Below are 21,239 nucleotides of genomic sequence, written 5' to 3' on the forward strand. Positions count from 1 at the left end.
ACTATCATTAAGCTACAATGATTTGTCAACTGCGCTCAAGCAGTGTTTCCTGTACTTTGGTATTATTCCAGAAGATCATGAGGTCCATGTTGATCACATATTATGGTTGTGGATGGCTGAAGGATATGTACCAACAGGAAAAGAAATAATGGAGGATGTTGCTGAAGGCTTCTTGAATGAGTTGATAAGAAGAAGCTTGATACAAGTGGTACGCACATTTTGGGATAAAGTTGGTAAATGTAGGATTCATGATCTGCTTCGCGATCTTGCCGTACAAAAAGCATTGGAGGTAAACTTTTTTGACATTTATGATCCAAGAAAGCATTCCATATCCTCCTTGTGTCTTAGACATGCCATTCGTAGTCAAGGAAAAAGATATTTATCACTCGATCTTTCTAACTTGAATGTTAGGTCACTTATGTTCCTTGATACGGATTTTTTAAAGATGGGTCTTATAAAGTTCCATAATGTGTTCCAACATCTATATGTGTTGTACTTGGAGATGCGTGTTGACAATATGTCTATAGTACCTGATGCCATAGGAAGTTTGTACCACCTCAAGTTCTTAAGATTTAGAGGTATCCATGATCTTCCCTCTTCCATTGGCAACCTCAAGAATTTACAGACACTTCTTGTCAATGACTATGGATACTTTTGCCAACTACCCCGCGAGACAGCTGACCTGATAAATCTAAGGCATTTAGTTGCTTCGTATTCAAAACCTCTGAAACGTATAAGCAAACTCACTAGTCTTCAAGTTCTTAAAGGCATCCATTGTGATCAGTGGAAAGATGTTGACCCTGTTGATTTAGTCAATCTTCGAGAATTAAGCATGCATGAGATTACCAAAACTTACTCACTAAACAACATTAGCAGCTTGAAAAACCTTAGCACTCTAAAATTGTGTTGTGTAGCTTATGAATCATTCCCAAACCTTGAATATCTTAGTTCTTGTCAGAACCTGGGTTAGAGGGGCAAATAGAAAAACTGCCTCTCTCAGAGCAGTTTCCGAATTCCATTGCCATGATGGTCCTTCGGTACTCAGAACTCATGGAAGATCCCATGTCTACTCTAGGGATGCTGCCAAATCTAAGGAATCTCGATTTGTTTAGAGCTTACGGAGGAAAAGAAATTACCTGCAGTGATAACAGCTTCAGCCAACTGGAGATCCTTCGTCTTGATTGTCTTGAGAACTTAGAAAGATGGCATTTAGCCACAAGTGCCATGCCTCTGATTAAAGGTCTTGGTATCCAGCGTTGTCAAAAGCTACATGAGATTCCCGATAGAATGAAAAACGTGGAGAGAACTCCTTTTCAATGAAGCTTTTCAAGCATATATGATGTCCTATTTCAGCTCTTTCATAATCGTAAAGGTAATAAATCCCAATCCCCAATGAACATTTCTTTAATTCCTTTTAATTACTCACTTTGCCGCAGATTTGTTAGTATAATGTTTAATTTTTATACTATGACAGTACATTTTTTAATACACTATCAACATACTAAAAGAAGTCAACTATAAATAATTGTCTATAGGTAAATCACTTATGCATGAGATTTTGTCTTGTATCACAACAACCACATACCCAGTACTGTATTCCCACAGAATGAGGTTTGGGGAGGGTAGAGTGTACGCAAACCTTACATCCACCTCAAAGGTGAGGTAGAGAGACTATTTCCGATAAACTCTCGGCTCAAGACAAAAAAGACTAGAAAAAGACATAATGGAAGTAGAAGAGACAATAGGTAGTAACAAAACAACATATGAAAGCAGAACAGTACTACAACCAAATTATATTACAATCGAACTACACAAAACAATAGATATCAACAAAATGATTTTCTTCATTCCAAAAACACACTGAATTGTATTGGCAATCTATTATTTGGTTAACACTTGATATTGTCCTGATCATTATGATTAATCATCAATTTAGGTTATTGATAAATCTTTTGTTCTTTATTGAATACTATTCCTCATATTAAATAGTGTCTTACAATTTTGTGAATAGGAGAAGCAGCAGCTGGCAGGTGTGGAACTTTTGCCAAGCATTTCAAGAGATTTACATGGAGCAAGTCAGATTTTAGAAATAATAAGCATGTTTCTTTTTGTTTTGGCTTTAGGTCATGTGTTTAAATTATAAGTGTGACATTCAAGATTTTTTTTTAAAAATCTCCTTATATAAATTTCTTGTTCTGCCACTGCCCACATTTTGTTTCTTGTCATAAACGAAGGAGTATTAAATAAGTATGAGATTTCAAGTTCAAGATTCTGAAATGAACTTTTTGTAATTATTATCCAAGAATATTATGGTATAATAAATCTTTATAGAATTATAGTCCACAAACATATAATAACTCAAAACAGTGATGACTAGCAGTGATGCTTGTGGAAGTCGATTAAGGATGGTGTTGACAAATGATGGGGTGGGATTAGTTGCTAGTGGTGATGGTGTTGGCAGTGGAGGTTAATAGTTATGTTGGAAAATAGTGATAATTAATGGTAATGGGGACAATGAAGATAATGTGGTGATTAGTGGTTGTTGTAGACTCGTGGTAATGATGGTCAGTGAAGATGATTGTAAATGGCAGCTAGTGATAGGGACAATTGAGTGTAGTGATTGATAGTGATGGTGATTGTGGCTAATAATGATGGTTGAAAACGGTGGACGTCTAGATAAAGGCGGTAGGTTGAATGATGGAATGGTTGAACTACGTACTATTTTCATAAAAATCTTTAAATAAATATCTTAATAGTAGATCTTAATCATTCAGATTTATTCACACTCCCTAAGTGGTTGAAAATACATCTACACTGAAAAAGGCAAGAAAGAGTAAAAAAAAGGAATGTGTCCACAATTGACTGATCATTATTCTGATGGAATAATGCAAAGCCAAAATTGACTGCAGAGAAAGAGGCTTTAATCAAAGAGAAGAAAAGTAAACTAAATATACTTCTTTATCAAAAAAGAAAGAAAACTAAATATACTTAACTCTGCGTCAAACTTCTTCCAGGCAGCAATTAACAGCCAACTTTGATTTGAATTTCTCCCATATTTCTTCATCTCTTCATTACAGTAAAGATCCAAACGCCTAAGATGGTTGATGCCTTTGTGTCATTTGCAGTTCAAAAACTGGGGGATTTTCTCATACAGGAAGCTTCCCTGCATTCAAGTCTCAGACAGGATGTACGGTGGCTGCGAAATGAGCTGTTCTTCGTGCAGTCTTTCCTCAAAGATGCCGAACAAAAGCAAGTTGTAGATCAAAGAGTTCAACAATGGGTGTTTGAGATCAGCTCTGTTGCTAATGACGCCGTTGCTATATTGGAGACTTATAGCTTCGAGGCTAGTAAAGGTAGTCGTCTGAAAGCTTGCACTTGCATCTGCAGGAAGCAGACAAAATTCTACACCGTCAGAAAGGAGATCCAATCACTCAAGCATCGAATCATGGATATCTCTCGCAAACGAGAGACATATGATATTAGAGATATCAATAATGCAGGAGAAGGGCCAAGTAATCGCCCAAACAATCAGTCTGACATGGTTAGAACATTGAGGAGAACTACCTCATATGTGGATGATGACCAGGATTACATTTTTGTTGGCTATCAGGATATTGTAGAAACATTGCTAGCTGAACTTCTCAAACCAGAGCCTCGCCGAAGCGTCATCTCCATTTATGGTATGGGCGGATTAGGCAAGACAACTCTTGCGAGAAACCTATACATCAGTCCTAATATTGCCTCTAGCTTCCCTACACGTGCTTGGATATGTGTTTCTCAAGAGTACAACACCATGGATCTCCTTTGGAATATCATAAAATCCATCCAAGGTTGCACCAAGGAAACTCTAGATTTGTTGGAAAAGATGACAGAGAGAGATCTAGAAATTTACCTTCGTGATCTTTTAAAAGAACCCAAATACCTTGTGGTGGTCGATGATTTATGGCATAGAGAAGCATGGGAAAGTCTAAAACGAGCATTTCCAGACAGCAAGAATGGCAGCAGAGTTGTTATTACCACGCGCAAAGAAGATGTCGCTGAAAGAGCAGATAACAAAGGTTTTGTCTATAAACTTCGTTTTCTGAGCCAAGAAGAAAGTTGGGATCTCTTTTGTAGGAAACTACTAGATGTTCAGGCAATGGTCTCAGCAATGGAAAGGTTAGCTAAGGATATGGTGGACAGGTGTGGAGGTTTACCTCTTGCAATTGTTGTATTAAGCGGACTACTTTCACATAAAAGGGGTCTAGAAGAATGGCAAAGGGTGAAGGACCACCTTTGGCAGCACATTAAAGATGACTCTATTGAAATTTCCTACATACTATCATTGAGCTACAACGATTTGCCAACTGAGCTCAAGCAGTGTTTCCTGTACTTTGGTATTATTCCAGAAGATCATGAGGTCCATGTTGATCACATATTATGGTTGTGGATGGCTGAAGGATTCATACCAACAGGAGAAGAAATCATGGAGGATGTTGCTGAAGGCTTCTTGAATGAACTGATAAGACGAAGCTTGATACAAGTGGTACGAACATTTTGGGAAAAAGTTAGTAAATGTAGGATTCATGATCTACTTCGCGATCTTGCTGTACAAAAGCATTGGAGGTAAACTCTTTTGACATTTATGATCCAAGAAAGCACTCCATATCCTCCTTGTGTCTCAGACATGCCATTCATAGTCAAGGAAAAAGGTATCTCACACTTGATCTTTCCAACTTGAAGTTGAGGTCACTTATGTTCCTTGATCCGGATTGTTTAAATATGGGTCCTATAAAGTTCCGTAATGTGTTCCAACATCTATATGTGTTGTACTTGGAGATGCGTGTTGACAATATGTCTATAGTACCTGATGCCATAGGAAGCTTGTACCACCTCAAATTCTTAAGATTGAGAGGTATCCGTGATCTTCCCTCTTCTATTGGCAACCTCAAGAATTTACAGACACTCTTGTCAATGACTATGGATACTTTTGCCAACTACCCCGTGAAACAGCTGACCTAATAAATCTAAGGCATTTAGTTGTTTCGTATTCAAAACCTCTGAAACTTATTAGCAAACTCACTAGTCTTCAAGTTCTTAAAGCCATCCATTGTGATCAGTGGAAAGATGTTGACCCTGTTGATTTAGTCAATCTTCGAGAATTAACCATGCATGATATTACCAAAACTTACTCCCTAAACAACATTAGTAGCTTGAAAAACCTTAGCTCTCTCAAATTGTTGTGTAAAGATTGTGAATCATTCCCAGCCCTTGAATTTCTTTATTCTTGTCAAAAGCTCCACAAATTGTGGTTACAAGGGAGAATAGAGAAGCTGCCTCTGTCGGACCAATTTCCAAATTCCATCATAATGATGATCCTTTCTAGCTCAGAACTCACAGAAGATCCCATGCCTACTCTAGGGATGCTGCCAAGTCTAAGGAATCTCGATTTGTTTAGAGCTTACGGAGGAAAAGAAATCACTTGCAGTGACAACAGCTTCAGTCAACTGGAGATCCTTCGTCTTGATTGTCTTGAGAACTTAGAAAGATGGCATTTAGCCACAAGTGCCATGCCTCATATTAAAGGTTTTGCTATCCGTCGTTGTCCAAAGCTACATGAGATTCCAAAGAGAATGAAAGACGTGGAGACATTGAAGAGAGACTGTCTTAGATAATCGTAGAGGTAATAAATCCCGATCCCCATTGAACATTTCTTTAATTCCTCCTCCTCACTAGTTTTATATAGTTTTGTTGATTTATCTTTTTTTTATATATATAAATAATAAATAAAAACAGTTGAATAAGATGCTTTGTTTTATATTAGTTTGTATTATTGTATAAGGACTTAAAGAATCTTTACATTATCAACTGCCTGAAAATCAACTATAACTAATTTTCTGTATATAAATAAATACGAGTGGCAGTGCCCTTTGTATAACATAAGTCATTTCTCATGGAATGTTTTTTCTTGCAGAATGACTGTTATGGGAAATATTTACTTTGAAAATGTTCTCGGTGTTTAATTGGTGAGCGAAAAAATATGAAATAGATATATTAAAACCCAATAATAATATTTGCAAATCAGAGAGTTTCTTGATGAAATTTTTGATTACTAATAGATCAGTAAAAATGTTTTTGTGTTAGTTTTTTTCTTTTGGTTTCCCACTTGGTGTCTCAGAGCCCACATTGGAGCTCCGACTAAATCCAGATCGCGCACTGCAGGGCCCATTCAGGGGTGGCGCTCCCAACAGGGTTTTCTCCGTACCCAGGGCTCGAAGCCGAGACCTCTAGTTAAGGGTGAAGCAGTCCAACCACTGCACGTTCACTACAACCCATGTTGGTGTTTTTGTGGTAGTTGGAGCAACTAATATGAAAATTTTCCCCATTTTGATGGTAAATATTTTGGTAAGCTAATACGACAAATAATTACCTCGAAAATGACTTTCTTCGTACCAAAAACACATTGAGTTTTATCGGCAATCTATTATTTGGTTGACACATGATAATGCCTTGAACATTATAGTTAATCATTATTTTAGATAATTGATAAAAAAAATTGTTTTTATTGAATACTAGTTATTATACTGAATAGTGTCTTACAATTTGGGTAAAACAGGAGAAGAAGCTGTCTTTTATTGATCCATTTTCGACAAGCACTTGAAGACATTTGCATAGATGAAGTTGGATTGTAGAAGCATTAATCAGGCTTCTGCCACTTTACTGATTATTTCAGGGCTACTAAAGAGAGTTAATCTCAACATTCAGTTTTTTGTTTGTTTGGTTTCGTTTTTGAGTGTTTAATTTCTTTTCATTTTTGGCTTTTTTAGTGTATGGATTTGGTTTGAAGAGAATTGTTTTTGGGATTCAATGCATAAATGATGTTGTTAATGTGTTAATTAATTTTTCTGCAGTATGTTATCTTGCTTATCCACATTTAAGATAATGTTTTATGTAATATGTTACTGTTGAATCTGATTATCTCCCCAGACAACTAACTTGATGAACTTAAAGACTATTAATAGCTCGATATGGAGAAACTCTACAAGTTGGAAAACATGGTGAATAACTCCCACTTCCGATGAACACCCTAAAGAGCATAACTGTCTAAATGATTTCGATATAGGGACTTCTTTAAGCTAACCAGATGGATCCCTCTTTGATCCCTCTTCTGTTTACTTAAATGCTGCATCACATTCATTTCACGCTAGTAACTAATATCAAGATTGCATAATGGCAGAACTGACACTAAATTCCACTACAGAATAAAAAAACAGAAAGACGATGACACACATCAATTTTTCACAAGAGGCAGTTGACAAAGTACATATATCTTAGATCCTGAATAGCAAAAAAAGTTTTGAAGCTGCGTTAAAGTGTTTTCTATTGTCTTGCTCTCTTTTTCTTATATCTTGTTTTGGTTTCTTTGAGATGAGAAAAGAAATTAAAATCCATAAAATGTAGATGCTCATGGTTAACAATAAAACTTCTAAATCATATTTTTTATGAAGGAAAAAAATGTCACAGTTCACTTCCAGTAATTTCCAGCAAATTACTCAATTCGTCAAACGAATCCATAAAGCAACACATAGTTTAGACATCAAAACCCAACTTCATAATATACCTTTTCTGCACAAAGTGCCAATTTGCTGTGTCATGTCATGTTTCACTTTCTGTTCCTGTTGCTTTTCTCAACCTATGAATACTTGTCTATCTAATAATGTGGGTGATACTTGTAAGACAACTCCCAAGTGTGATATCAATGTTACACATAGTTAGAGACTTATACCCCATCCTATTTTCCCTCATCTATAAATGCTTCTCATTCAGATAATAAAAGGAGTCTGTTCTCACTCTAATTCTCAGTCTGTTAATTGTTCTTCTCATGGAGATTGTGTAGACTCTTTGTGGCATAACAGATTGGGACATGATCCTTTTGTGAAAACGAGGAGATGTCTTCCATACCAGCCCATTTTGCACCTAAGCAACCATTTTTGTGCCAAATCTGTCCCATGGCAAGGCAAACCAAATCACCATTTCGACAAAAGTCCACATCCTCTACCAACTGTTTGACCTACTGCACATAGACATTTGGGGACCATACCACTTACCCACACATGAAAACCACAAATATTTTGTGACTCTTAAGTTAATTCATGCAAGATTCCAGAGAACCTCACCTCAAAGTTGCAATGCATGTTCTCGATGTTTGAAGACTGATACTACCCTGGAAATTTTCATGTCAAAAACTCCTGATTTTAGTCTAAGAGCTTACTGTACCTCAGATTGGGCCTCCTGCCCAGATTCCAGATTCTAGAAGGTCAGTTAGTGGTTATATTGTGATGCTTGGCAACAACCCTATCAGTTGGAAATCCAAGAAACAAGCTACAATCTCCCTTTCTTCTGCTGAGGCAGAGTAGAGGTCTATCAGAATAGAGGTTCGAGAGTTAATTTAGCTCAGAAGAGTATTCACAAAACTCAATGTTCCTTGCATTACTCCTACTCCTGTATATTGTGATAGCCAAGCAGCAATTCATATAGCCAGAAATCATGTTTTTTCATAAGCGTGCAAAACACATAGAGGTAGATTGTCACTTTGTTAGAAATAATCTGCAGGATGGGATCATTACTCTTCACGATATCTCCACTACTGAACAGTTAGTTGATGTATTAACCAAATCGTTAAAAGGGATCAAGCACATTGCCATTCTAGGCAAGTTGGCAGTGAATTCTTCCCCTCCAACTTGAAGGGGATGTTGAGATTGATTAGTTAGTTAGTTGGTGGTAGTGGTAGTCCTTGTATTAGCTATCAACAGTAGTATTTAATTAGTTAGAAGGGTCAAGTCAGTTAGTTAGGAAGGGTATATTTGTCATTTCCATAACTAATTAGCTACACAGTGTTGTGTGTGTGTGTATATATATATATATCTTAGAGCCTGTTTGGATTGACTTTTGGCTTTTGATTATTTTTTTATCATTTGAGCTTAAAATCAAATGCTTATAAGTGGTATTTTAATTTACCCAAACACTAGAAAAAGTGCTTAAAGCTCTAAGCCTCGTTATGAGAACTGACGCTTTCTAACTCTCTACGAGAAGTGAAAGCCACTTAACTATAAGGAGAGGAGCTCCACCAGTACAACAATTAAAGCCCCTCACTCCACTCATTTTTGAACTTCTAATCAGACGCGAAAGATATTTCTTTCAATTCTCTCTTCAAGCTTCAATGGAAGCTCAATTCAGCTCACAAATGGAGCTTTCACTTGATTTCTGACAATAATTTTTACACCAAGATTGGGCATATAAATTAGACAACAAAACCCAATTAAATATGCTTGAAATGAAAACCCACAATTACTTAAGTTATCATATCACAATTTCATCCCTAACTCAATTGTACTTCATTCATAAGAAGATTATAAGCTAAATTCACAGTTGGGGGTTCAATTCTTACCTCATATAGGTGAAAATCCACGAATTATGGTTCTTTCGAGAAATATGAATTTCAGTGTACTCACTGGTCCTCGATCCTGGAAGAAGCCCTCACATTTGAGGGTGTTGATACAAGAAAAGATTTTGTTCTAGTTCATTCATATATATATATTAGATCGATTCATCTTATATAATTCTACAATTAAAGTAGAGGCGAGAATATACTCTTTGTTGCAGAGAGAGAGTAAAGATTACTTTTGTATGTTGATTATTATTGTTCTCAATTTGATGAATGAAGATAATAGTTAATTTTGCCATCTAAACTGTTTAAATCTTTCACAATGTTATTTAGATTCCTAGAATGACTATACCATTTATATTTTTTGTATAGTTTTTTGTAGGCAAAATACATAAATAGACACTCAAACTTGATCTCAACTGGCAAGTGTCTAGACACCTAAACTCGTCTCCACTGTGTTAGTTGAACACTCCAACTTACAAAATGATCATCTAGCCACCTTCAAAATTTATGTGGCACGTCAGCATTAGGTGTAGGAAGGACAAGTTGGAGTGATTAGTTGCTAGTTAGGACCAAGTTGAGGTGTCTATATGTGCACTCTCAAAGTTGAGTGTTTACTTGCCAGTTGAGATCAAGTTTGTTTATGTATTATGCCTTTTCAATATAGTTGCTAACTCTGACATAACATTTTGGTAGGTATAGTTGACAAAAAATAATACACAGCTATTGAGGATTCTTTCTTTCAAGTCCATTCATTTCCAAGGAAAAATATTCCTTCTTTATATAACTGGATATCAAGTTCTCATAATTTCTGTACAATGATGAGACAAAGAGAAAACTACTATGAAGAATCTACAAATAAAGATATCCTCTCATGGGATTTATAAGCAGACAAGTAAATGTTTAAGTGAACATAAATTTTCTTCCAATACTTAATTTAAATTATTCTTCCAAACATTCTACCTAACTACCTTCAGAAGTATTAATCAAGAAATAGTGATACCTTGTCCTTGAGACTGCTTTTCTTCTTTACCATAACTGGTCGATCCTCAGAAGGATTACTTCGGGTTTTCTTGTTCAGATCACGAGCTAAACTCATTTCTTCTCTGACCAGTTCAACTCTCTTCTCCTCGTGAGTTTTCTTCAACAGGGGACCAAGAAACAAATCTAACATGTCTTGGGTCGGATTCTCGGACGTGTTAAGCTTAGGAGAAGCATCTTCAATTGTTCTCTCTTGAATTGAAATACAATCAAAATTTGTTTCTCTTCTCAAAGATTGATTGTCAACTTCACTTAATGAGCCTATTGACATGGAAATAGCATCCTCTGTTGGACCACTTTTTCCTTTGCCTGATGTAGCTTGCTCATTCTCATTCACATACTGCCAGGAAATGGAAAATACGATAACAACCAATAATTCTCATATTTACAACAAAAGTCAAAGTATCAATTTTTTATACCAAACAACAAGAGCACTTAAGACACCATAAACAACAACAACTTACCCGATGTAATCTCGCAAGTGGGGTCTGGGGAGGGTAGGATGTACACAGACCTTACCCCTACCCTCGGCTCAAAAGAAGTGTAATCAAAGCATGATTGGAAGGGAAATAACGAGAGCAAAATAGCAAGATGAACAAAGCAAATGAAGCAACAGGTAGTAGTAAATATTAAAGAATAAGATACTACGTGAATACTAACTAATGCTACAAATAAGGAGAAGAGAAGAGGAGATTCGCCCCATGCCTCTCCCACATAAAAGCACGACAATACTCAAGACAGCACATATATTTTACAAATCATTCAAATGCCACAGATTAATAACTTATTTCCGTATTTTTAAATAGAAAGTGAAGTAGTGCCTCTCATTTTTAATAGCAATTAAAGCTTTAGTAAATGATTAAGATGTTTAAAAATTAGTAAGATTTAGATATCAATAATCACCTCCTTAGCAATGCTCATTAAATCTTCATCAGCATCACCAGCATACTGCAAAAATGAATAGTAAAAAAATCTGAGCTAACACATTTCTGGCCAAATGTGATCATTACTTTAGATGGTAAATTTGAAGAATTGTTTAGGAAACCTCAAGAGAACTATAGAGGTCACCTCTTCCGCTATGTGCATTAGATCTTCCACAGTCAAATCCTCATCATCTGTTTTTGGTGTTGACTCTTCAACATCAGCACAATTCTCATTCCTGGAATTCTTTGTTTTCTGTTTCTGCCTCCTTAAACTAGGGCCAGTTTCACTAGAATTTACCTTCACCCTGCTGCATTTTCTCTTCCTTAAGCCGCTTCTATCACTTGCTTCTGTTGTTGACTCTTCCATCTCAACAACTCCCTCAGTCTTGGAATTCTTCGTTTTCTGTTTCTGTCTCCTCAACATAGGAACCGCTCCATCACCATTTACTTTCCTGTTGTCACATTCACTCCCCATTAAAGCGCTTTCATCATTACAATCATCATTTGGTAGGTTTAACTTTCTTCTGATTCTTTTTGTTGTTTGGCATATTGGAAGCTGAGTGGACGACTCCTCAGTGAATGTTTCCTTTTTATCCTTAATCCTTCTGTTTTTCTGCCTCTGAGTGACAATCTCCTCCTCTGTAGTATTATTATTGTCTACTTTATCAGTATTGACTTTTTCCTTTACTTGATCAGCAGCAGATGTAGCAAACATCCACTGAGGCAACTGCCTTGTTCCACCCTTGTCAATAACAACCCGATCATCCATTATTTTGATTGCTTTTCTTTTGCAGAACTACTCTAGCAGATGAATTTCTTGTAGAGTAAAAGCTACTCACTCGAGAGAAAGGAGGACACTCAGAATATTCAAGCTAAAAGCTGTACCGAAAACAACTCAATCAGCCTGAGCAGCTTATACGTAGTGGTAAAGGGATGCAATTTCCATCATCTCGAGACGTATTTTTCCACTAAAAAGAATGACGAATTTGAGCACTCACCTTCCTCAAAGTGAGCCCTATAAAAGTAAACAAAAGGAGAAAATAAATCCTCTTTCCGATGATTAAGCATCAACTACAAACTTTGGGCTTTTATTATAGGAAGTCCTTATGAAGCGGGTACCGGTAAGCACACAAGAATAAGTAGTAATAACATATATAACTTTGAAGAGAAATTATAAAATTTTCAAAACTATGTGTAACATTTTTTAAGATTGTAGCTTCCCCACCTAATCTATAAAAAAAAACTTAGATTGTAACTATAATGCCTTGAACATTATAGTTAATCATTATTTTAGATAATTGATAAATCTTTTCGTTTTTATTGAATACTAGATATTATATTAAACAGTGTCATACAATTTGGGTAAAACAGGAAAAGAAGCTGTCTTTTATTGATCCCTTTTTGACAAGCACTTGAAGACATTTGCATAGATGAAGTTGGATTGTAGAAGCATTAATCAGGCTTCTGCCGCTTTACTGATTATTTCAGGGCTGCCAAAGAGAGTTAATGTCAACATTCAGTTTTTTGTTTGTTTGGTTTGGTTTTTTAGTGTTTAATTTCTTTTTGTTTTTGGTTTTTTTAGTGTGTGGAATTGGTTTGAAGAGACTTTTTTTTGGGATTCTATGCATAAATGATGGTGTTAATGTGAATTAATTGTTCTGCGGTATGTTATATTGCTTATCCACATTTAAGATAATGCTTTATGTAATATGTTACTGTTGAATCTGAATATCTCCCCAGAGAACTAACTTGATAAACTTAAGACTATTAATTGCTCGATATGGAGAAACTCAGCAAGTTAGAAAACATCATGGATAACCCCCAGTTCCGATGAACACACACTAAAGAGCATAACTGTTTAAATGTTTTTGAAATAGGGCCTTCTTTAAGCTAACCAGATGGCTCCCTCTTTAATCCCTCTTCCATCTACTTAAATGCTGTGTCACATTCATTTCATGCTAGTAATTAATATCAAGATTGCATCAATGGCAGAAATGACACTAAATACCACTACAAAATACTAACAAAACAGAAAGAAGATGTCACACATCAGTTTTTCACAAGAGGCAGTTGACAAAGTACATGTCTCTTAGATCCTGAATACCCAAAAAAAAAAGTTTTGAAGCTGCATTGAAGTGCTTTCTATTGTTTTGCTCTCTTTTTCTTATATCTTGTTTTGATTTCTTTGAGATGAGAAAAGAAATTAAAATCCATAGAACGTAGATGCTCACAGTTAACAATAAAACTTCCAAAATCATGTTTTTTGTGAAGGAAAAAAAAATGTCACAGTTCAAGTCCAGCAATTCCCGGCAAATTACTCAATTCGTCAAATGAATCCATAAAGCAACACATAGTTTAGACATCAAACCCAACTTCATAATATACTTTCTCTGCTCAAAGTGCCAATTCACTGAGTCATGTCATGTTTCACTTTACGTTCCTGTTGCTTTTTCTCAACCTATGAATAATTGTTCATCTAATAATGTGTGTGATACTTGTAAGACCACAGCTATGTGTGATATCAATGTTATACAATATACAGAGTTAAAAACTTTAGATGAATGTCAATTGCACACCAAGAGCTCTCCACCTTTTGTTACTGCTTCTCTTGTGTCTATAGAGTATAGAACAGATTAACACTTCACACTGCCAGTCCTACCAATGATGCTCCTTTACTTGCTGATCAAAGTCTATCATCCTATCAACCTCATCGATCATCCTTCCTTGATAAGACCTTGCCACCATCCATTTCTAGTAGCCACTTAGACATACCTGCACCTAGGAGATCCTCTAGAATCCACAATACCCCATCTCATTTGAAGGAATTTGTCTATTATCTTCCCCTTCTGAAAGACCAGGTCTAAGAACCTTCTCCATCTCTCAGTGCCCTTTTCACCAACACTGGACAAATTCCCCTCATCTCACTGGATCCTGATAGCCAGCAGCTTATGCAAAACATTTCTCATGATAGAGAACCTAATTCCTATGAGGGAGCAGCTATGAATCCTGCATGGCAAGCAACCATGACACGGTAATTTGAGGCTTATATGCTAATCAAACTTGGGATTTAGTTGATCTACCTGCAGGAAAGAAGGCAATAGGTTGTAGGTGGGTTTACAAGATCAAACACAGCGCACATGGAAGTGTAGAGAGGTTCAAGGCTTGGTTGGTGGGCAAAGGGTACACTCAGCCAGCAGGAACTGATTATACTGAAACATTTTCACCAATGGTCATCTTGACCACGGTCAAGACCTTAATCAGTGTAGATGTCGAACAACGATGGAAGCTTTATCAACTAGATGTCAATAATGCATTCCCCCATGGAAACTTGCATGGAGAAGTTTACATGGATGCTCCTCAAGATTTGCAGGTAGATGCTCCATGACTAGTGCACAGACTCAAAAAGTCTTTGTATGGCTTAAAACAGGCAAGTAGACAATGGTATGATAAGCTAACAGAAACTTTATACTCGATTTGCACATTCAGTTGAATACTACTCACTTTTCTACAAAAAGTTTGCCACTTTATCAGTCTTTGTGGCAGTGTATGTAGATGACATAGTACTTAAGGAACAGATCTGACAGAAATCAACAGCCTAAAGGCGTTCTTACATGATATGTTCAAAACTAGGGATCTGGGACAGCTACATTATTTCCTAGGTTTTGAATTGTTCTACAGGGATGATGGTGTGATAATCTCCAAACGAAATTCACCAGACTTGTTGAAGGAGTTTGATTGTATGTCATATACTGCAGTGGCAGCTCCACTAGAGTGCAACCTCAAATTGAAGGCAACTGAGGGTCCTTTACACAGTGATCCTATTTATTATAGGAAATTGGTGGGAAACTCAACTTCCTCACTAATACCGGGCTGGATATAGCATACAGTGTTCAACTCTAAGTCAATTTATGCAAGCTCCTAGAGAACCTCACCTCAAAGTTGCAATGCATGTTCTCGGATATTTGAAGACTGATCCTACCCTGGGAATTTTCATGTCAAAAACCCCTGATTTACTCTAAGAGCTTACTGTGACTCAGATTGGGCCTCCTGCCCAGATTCCAGAAGGTCAGTTAGTGGTTGTATTGTGATGCTTGGCAGCAGTCCTATCAGTTGGAAATCCAAGAAACAAGCTACAGTCTCCCTTTCTTCTGCTGAAGCAGAGTACAGGTCTATCAGAATAGTGGTCGGAGAGTTACTTTGGCACAAAAGAGTATTCACAAAACTCAATGTTCCTTGCATCACTCCTACTCCTGTGTATTATGATAGCCAAACAACAATTCATATAGACGGATTTCATGTTTTTCATGAGCGTACTAAACACATTTCTTGGCAAGCTGGCAGTGAATTCTTCCTCTCCAACATGAGGGGTGTTGAGATTGATTAGTTAGGTAATTAGTTAGGAAGGGTATTTTCGTCATTTTCTATAACTTATTCGCTAGTCGGTGTTGTGTGTATATATCTCATAGCCTTTTTGGATTGACTTTTGGCTTTTGACTTATTAATTATCATCTTAGCTTAAAATCAAATGCTTATAAGTAGTTTTTAATTTACCCAAATACTAAAAAAGTTCTTAAACAATTTGAACTTAAAAGCACTTAAAATAAATCGATCCAAACAGACTCTTAGCCGAGAATTGCAATAGCCTAGTTTTTGCAATACCCGTTGGCCTAATCCTTGTGATGACAACTAACGCAATCTAACTCTCTATGATGAGTGAAAGCCACTTGACGATAAAAGGAGGACCTCTCCCCCTACTTCAATTAAAGCTCCCTGTCTTCACCTCTAAAGCCCCTGGCTCCACTCATTTTTGAACTTCTAATCAGACGTAAAAGATATTTTCTTTTAATTCTCTCTTCAAGCTTCAATGGAAGCTCAATTCAGCTCATCAATGGAACTTTCACTTGATTTCTGACAATAATTTTTACATCAAGGTTGGGCATATTAATTAGACAACAAAACCCAATTAAATATGCTTGAAATGAAAACCCACAATTACCAAAGTTATCCTATCACAATTTCATCCCTAATTCAATTGTACTTCATACATAAGAAGATTATAAGCTAAATTCACAGTTTGGGGGTTCGATTCTTACCTCAAATAGGTGAAAATCCACGGATTATGGCCGACCGGCAGCTTCCGATTCTTCCAAATCGGAGAAGAAATCTCATAATCTCTTTGCTTCACACTCGAAATCAATTGTATCAGGGAATATATCCCACTAACAATTAAATCATATATTATACTTTTATTTCACGAGATAAAGTGAAATATTCTAAAATTAAGTTTGATATTAAATTTATATAATATTTATTTACAAGTAAATGAATTTATACTTGTTGATCAAATAAAGTATAAAGTTTAATTTTCAAATTTAATTTTAGAATATTTCACTTTAGCTCGTGAAATAAAGGGTCGTTTGGTTACTGGTTAGAGTTATGCAGGTATTAGTTATACATGATTTATTTATGTAAGGTTTAGTTATGTTGAGTTTAATTATGCGGGTATTAGCTATACGGATATTAGTTATGTATGTATTATTTAGTTATAGGCAAAATGGTTTGGTAGACCCTTGTACTTGTATGAGTTTGTATTGTGAATCCTTTTACTTACCCATTTGTCATCTGGACCCCTAAACTCATCTAAACTCAATATTTTAAACACTTTTTTTACCCCTTTAGTTGTGCGTGTATCACAAGCGCCTGAACACGTAATTTTAAAAATAATTATAAAATGACATGTGTATATACATACCACTTCATGTCATCTTGACTATTTTTTATTATTATTTAATTAATATATTTATGATTTTTATTTGCCTTTTGCCACCAAACCCACCACTTTCCCCCACAATCTCATTTCATTTCTCTTTTATCTTCCTTACACATTTTTTTTTCAACCTCTTCTACTCTTTCCATTGAAGAAAAAACACCAATCCGTCTTTGTTTTCATCCAAATCGAAGAAGAGAGGTTCGTCGCTTGAGTGTACACTGTGTCAACGTTGTCCTAGATCAGTATTTGTGTGTGGCTATATATACCCACATTTTTTCTTTCTCTTTTTTCTTCATTCCCACAAAATTGTTTGAGTATTTTTGTTAGTTTTGTTTGATTTTTAATTTATCTATGTAAATTTTATAACTTATTTTCGTATTTGTATGTTGTTTAGTCTAGATTTCATCTTCTATTTATGTCTTTGTTTAATTTTTAGGTTTTTAGTCGATTATACTGATTTTTTGGGGATTCTATTTGTTATTCTTTCAATTACATGTTTCATGATTTCTATTAGATTATAGGATTCTAAAAAAAAGCAACTTTCATGATGATGTAAAAAACTATAATAGGATCAACCACAAAATGAAGCAAAGAATTAACTGGAAATGCATAGAAATAAAAGAAGAGTATAACGATGAAAAAAAACAGAGAAGGAATTTGGAGAAAGAAGATCGAAAAAGAGGCAAGAAAAAGCTCAAATTTGTCTAATAATGGTGTTAAATGCAAATGGGGAAGAAGATGACTTTATAAAACCCTAATGTGGTTATTAGACCCTTTTAACCAGATTTCACGCTCCTTAGGTGTGTGTATCACACGCCCCTTGGTTGTGTCTGCCACATAGGACGCCAAGTCAGAAAACGTGTTTAAAATGTTGAGTTTAGATGGGTTCAGGGGTCCAGATGACAAATGGGTAAGTAGAATGATTCACAATACAAACGCATACAAGTACAAGGGTCCACCAAACCCTTTTGCCTTAGTTATATAGAGATTACAATACATGAATTATTAACTATTGAATATTAAACTTGTTGTAAATTATTAATATATATTATAACAAAATAATAATACATGCTAATAAAATGTGGAATATATTGAATAATATATAATGATAATATTTTATTAGCATATGTACCGTCAAAAAGTATACAATCAAATTTCTAATATTAAAAAAATATTTTATATTTGCATAAATAAATAAAAATTGTAAGTATATAAAAAGAATGAAAATGGTCTATATATAAAAAGAAATAAAAACAACAAACGTAGATTCCTAAAACAGTAAAGTTTCCAATTAAAAAAATAAAATAAATTAAAAGAAATGAAAATGGTCAATATATAAAAAGAAATAAAAACAACAAACGTAGATAGGAAAACAGTAAAGTTTCCAATTAAAAAAAATTAATAAGGTAAATATGCAATTTATCATTTTTATTTCCAAATATTAAAAAGAAGAAATACTCGAGTAATATGGAAATTCCATTATTTTCTCAAATTATTCATTCAAATATTATACATCGATCTATTTTTATCTATCATTAATATTCCTAGAATTACTACACAACTCTTTCTTGAATCAACAAACAAATTGATTGAGAAATTACATGTATAGCTAATACCCACATAACTTATTCCACCTTCTACCTTGTATAACTTTATACATAGATTCACTCATAAGTTATGTTGGTATTAATTATGTAGGATTACAAAAAGTGCAATCAAACACCATATAAATTAATACATGAATAACTTTTATACAACATTTAGGGGTTGTTTGGTACAAAAATTAATAGCGCATGGATTAGTAATGCAGGGATTAGTAGTGCAGGGATTAGTAATACATGGATTAGTAATGCAGGGTTTACTTTTATCAAGTGTTTGGTCCATTGTTTCAAATGTCATCTTGTGTTTGGATTAAAACTCTTTAAAAAAATTCTTTCCAATTATACCCTTGAATTATTATGTAGTTGGGTCAAGGTAGATAATTGTCGGACAATATTATTTTTTATGGCCTTCTAACTAGCTATGAGAAGAACAATTTGTTGTCATGTTTCCTATTTTTTCACTTGAATTATTTGAGGATAAATAATTGTCATCTTAATAAATTGATCACTCACAAAATGTCAATTTTCAATTTAAAAAAGATAAATCATCTACTTTTAAAATTGAAAAGGCGGTCAACAATGATAAAATTGAATAAACCAACTACATTTACTCATAAAAATTGCAACTTATAGTTTTAATATGTATGTAATTTCTTAAATTGTTCAAAATACAAATAGTTAGAAAATCACACACACATATATATATATATATAATTCATTCAATTAAGATCGCAAACGTCATGTAGTGATATATTTGCCTTTTTAATTAGTAAATGTTAAATACCTTACATTTCAAATTTGTATTGGATTTATTTAGTAACAAACAACTCTCTCTAAAGAATTTGTAAGCTAATTTATTTAAATAAATTTACTAATACAAATATAAAACATAAAATCAAGAAAATAAATAAAATAATTAAAATGATTTGAGGGATTGTTTTTGTGTTTACATAGACTTATCCCATGGTATTATATCCTATGTATTACTAATACCTCCAAATGGAAGGTATTAGTAATACATCCTATAATACCATGTAGGTTGTATAACTAATCCATGGATTAGTTATACATATGCTCAAATTCCTACCAAACATAGTTCTAAATAATACCATACATTATACATGGACTATTTCTTTTAATGCGGACTACCAAACGACCCCTTAAATTCTTACCAACCAAACATGGTATAAGTTATGTGGCTTTTATACCTAATACAAAACTTCTACCAAACATAGTAAAGCTAATGCAACTTTTAATACATGAATAAGAAGTATCTTATACAGTAACCAAATGACCCCTAAGTATAATATTTGTTTTAAATGCTACTTAGATTTTATTATATAATATATTATAAAAGAGAAAATACATAAAATGAACCTTAAATGTTTATATTTTACATTGTAACTACACAAGCACTTAAATATCCTTAAATAATTTTCAAGTTAATGAAATATTATCTTATATATTACGGAAAAGGGCCAAAACTATCCTTCAACTATTCGAAATAGAGCAAATATACCATTTAATTATATTTTGGCTCAAAACTACCCTTCCCGTCTTACTATTGGATCACTTCTACCCTTCCGTTTAACGGAATAAGATGTGACATCCAATGTGTAAATTATAATGCCACATAAACGTCCACCTAAGCAGATCTATCCCTACCCGTTAAAAGGCCCAGGAGATTGAACACCAAAACATTCATTATCATAGCGGAACCCCATTCTCTCCGGCGAACAAGACTGAACACTGGAGTTATAAGTTATAACAATTAATTATCTCATCCGAAAAATGAATTTCCCTTGTCACCGGAGATGTTGACAGAACACTGGTGATAAAATCGTTATTTCTTTCATCCGAATAAAGGATGTCCATTGTCGCTGACGACAGAGAAGGCACGAAGTTGCTAGAATCAAGTAGATAATTTGAAAAATCATCGTATCCTTGGCATTTCTAGCAAGATCCCCAAAACGGCACCGTCGGAGAACAACATGGTGACGATAATCGTAACAAGATCCGTCAAGTTGTCAGAACAAAGCTATATCAGAAGCCACAAAAATAGAAACGGAAGTGAAACTTAACAACTCCGGTCGTTTGATGGTTAACGCACTAGCAACAACAGTGAATCGTCTTCTCCTTAATGCTCTGATTGTGTGATCAAGTCGAGATCGATGGTCCAATACACCGTCGATTCCATGAACAGTGAGATAATTGTTCACTAAAGGTCAAGTTGCTGATTTTAACAAACCCAATTGAATTCTCTGTCGGAGAAATCCATACTTGTCCAATAGAGCTTTTGAAGAAGAAGAGCAATTGTTATTGAACAATTTTGGGCAATCTTAGCACTATTGACATTGGATAAAAGGTTGACCCAAGTGAGAAGGATTTTGAGAGTGGTAACAAAGGAAAAGAGAGGAAGGGCGTGGTGGGGATGTGCAAATCTTGGCGGAGAAAATGAAGTCTGGTGCGGCCAAAATATT

At 34.9% G+C, this 21,239-nt stretch overlaps 1 protein-coding gene and 1 pseudogene across 4 annotated transcripts in view; one reads left to right on the plus strand and one right to left on the minus strand.

The window, feature by feature from the left end:
• Positions 1–16,614, minus strand: part of LOC102589158 (uncharacterized) — an 81,824-nt gene extending 65,210 nt beyond the window's left edge. Inside the window, exons 1-6 of one of the 4 annotated variants that reach the window (XM_006359226.2) lie at positions 16,482–16,614; positions 11,534–12,267; positions 11,369–11,413; positions 10,428–10,805; positions 9,428–9,503; positions 3,295–3,381 (exon numbers count right to left, since the gene is read on the minus strand). In XM_006359226.2, the coding sequence (XP_006359288.1) occupies positions 9,429–9,503; positions 10,428–10,805; positions 11,369–11,413; positions 11,534–12,157 (1,122 nt within the window). In that variant the 5' untranslated portion in view covers positions 12,158–12,267; positions 16,482–16,614 and the 3' untranslated portion in view covers positions 3,295–3,381; position 9,428. Of the gene's footprint in view, positions 1–3,294; positions 3,382–5,507; positions 5,592–9,427; positions 9,504–10,427; positions 10,806–11,368; positions 11,414–11,533; positions 12,404–16,481 lie in introns of those variants that run through there. The other 3 variants (XM_006359224.2, XM_015314340.1, XM_015314341.1) reach the window with 3 other exon arrangements.
• LOC107062993 (disease resistance protein RPP13-like) lies at positions 2,982–6,892 on the plus strand (annotated as a pseudogene).
• Positions 16,615–21,239: the final 4,625 nt, after the last annotated feature.

The sequence above is a fragment of the Solanum tuberosum genome, unplaced genomic scaffold (assembly GCF_000226075.1).
Source record: "Solanum tuberosum cultivar DM 1-3 516 R44 unplaced genomic scaffold, SolTub_3.0 scf00296, whole genome shotgun sequence".
In the NCBI taxonomy this organism is placed as follows: domain Eukaryota; kingdom Viridiplantae; phylum Streptophyta; class Magnoliopsida; order Solanales; family Solanaceae; genus Solanum; species Solanum tuberosum.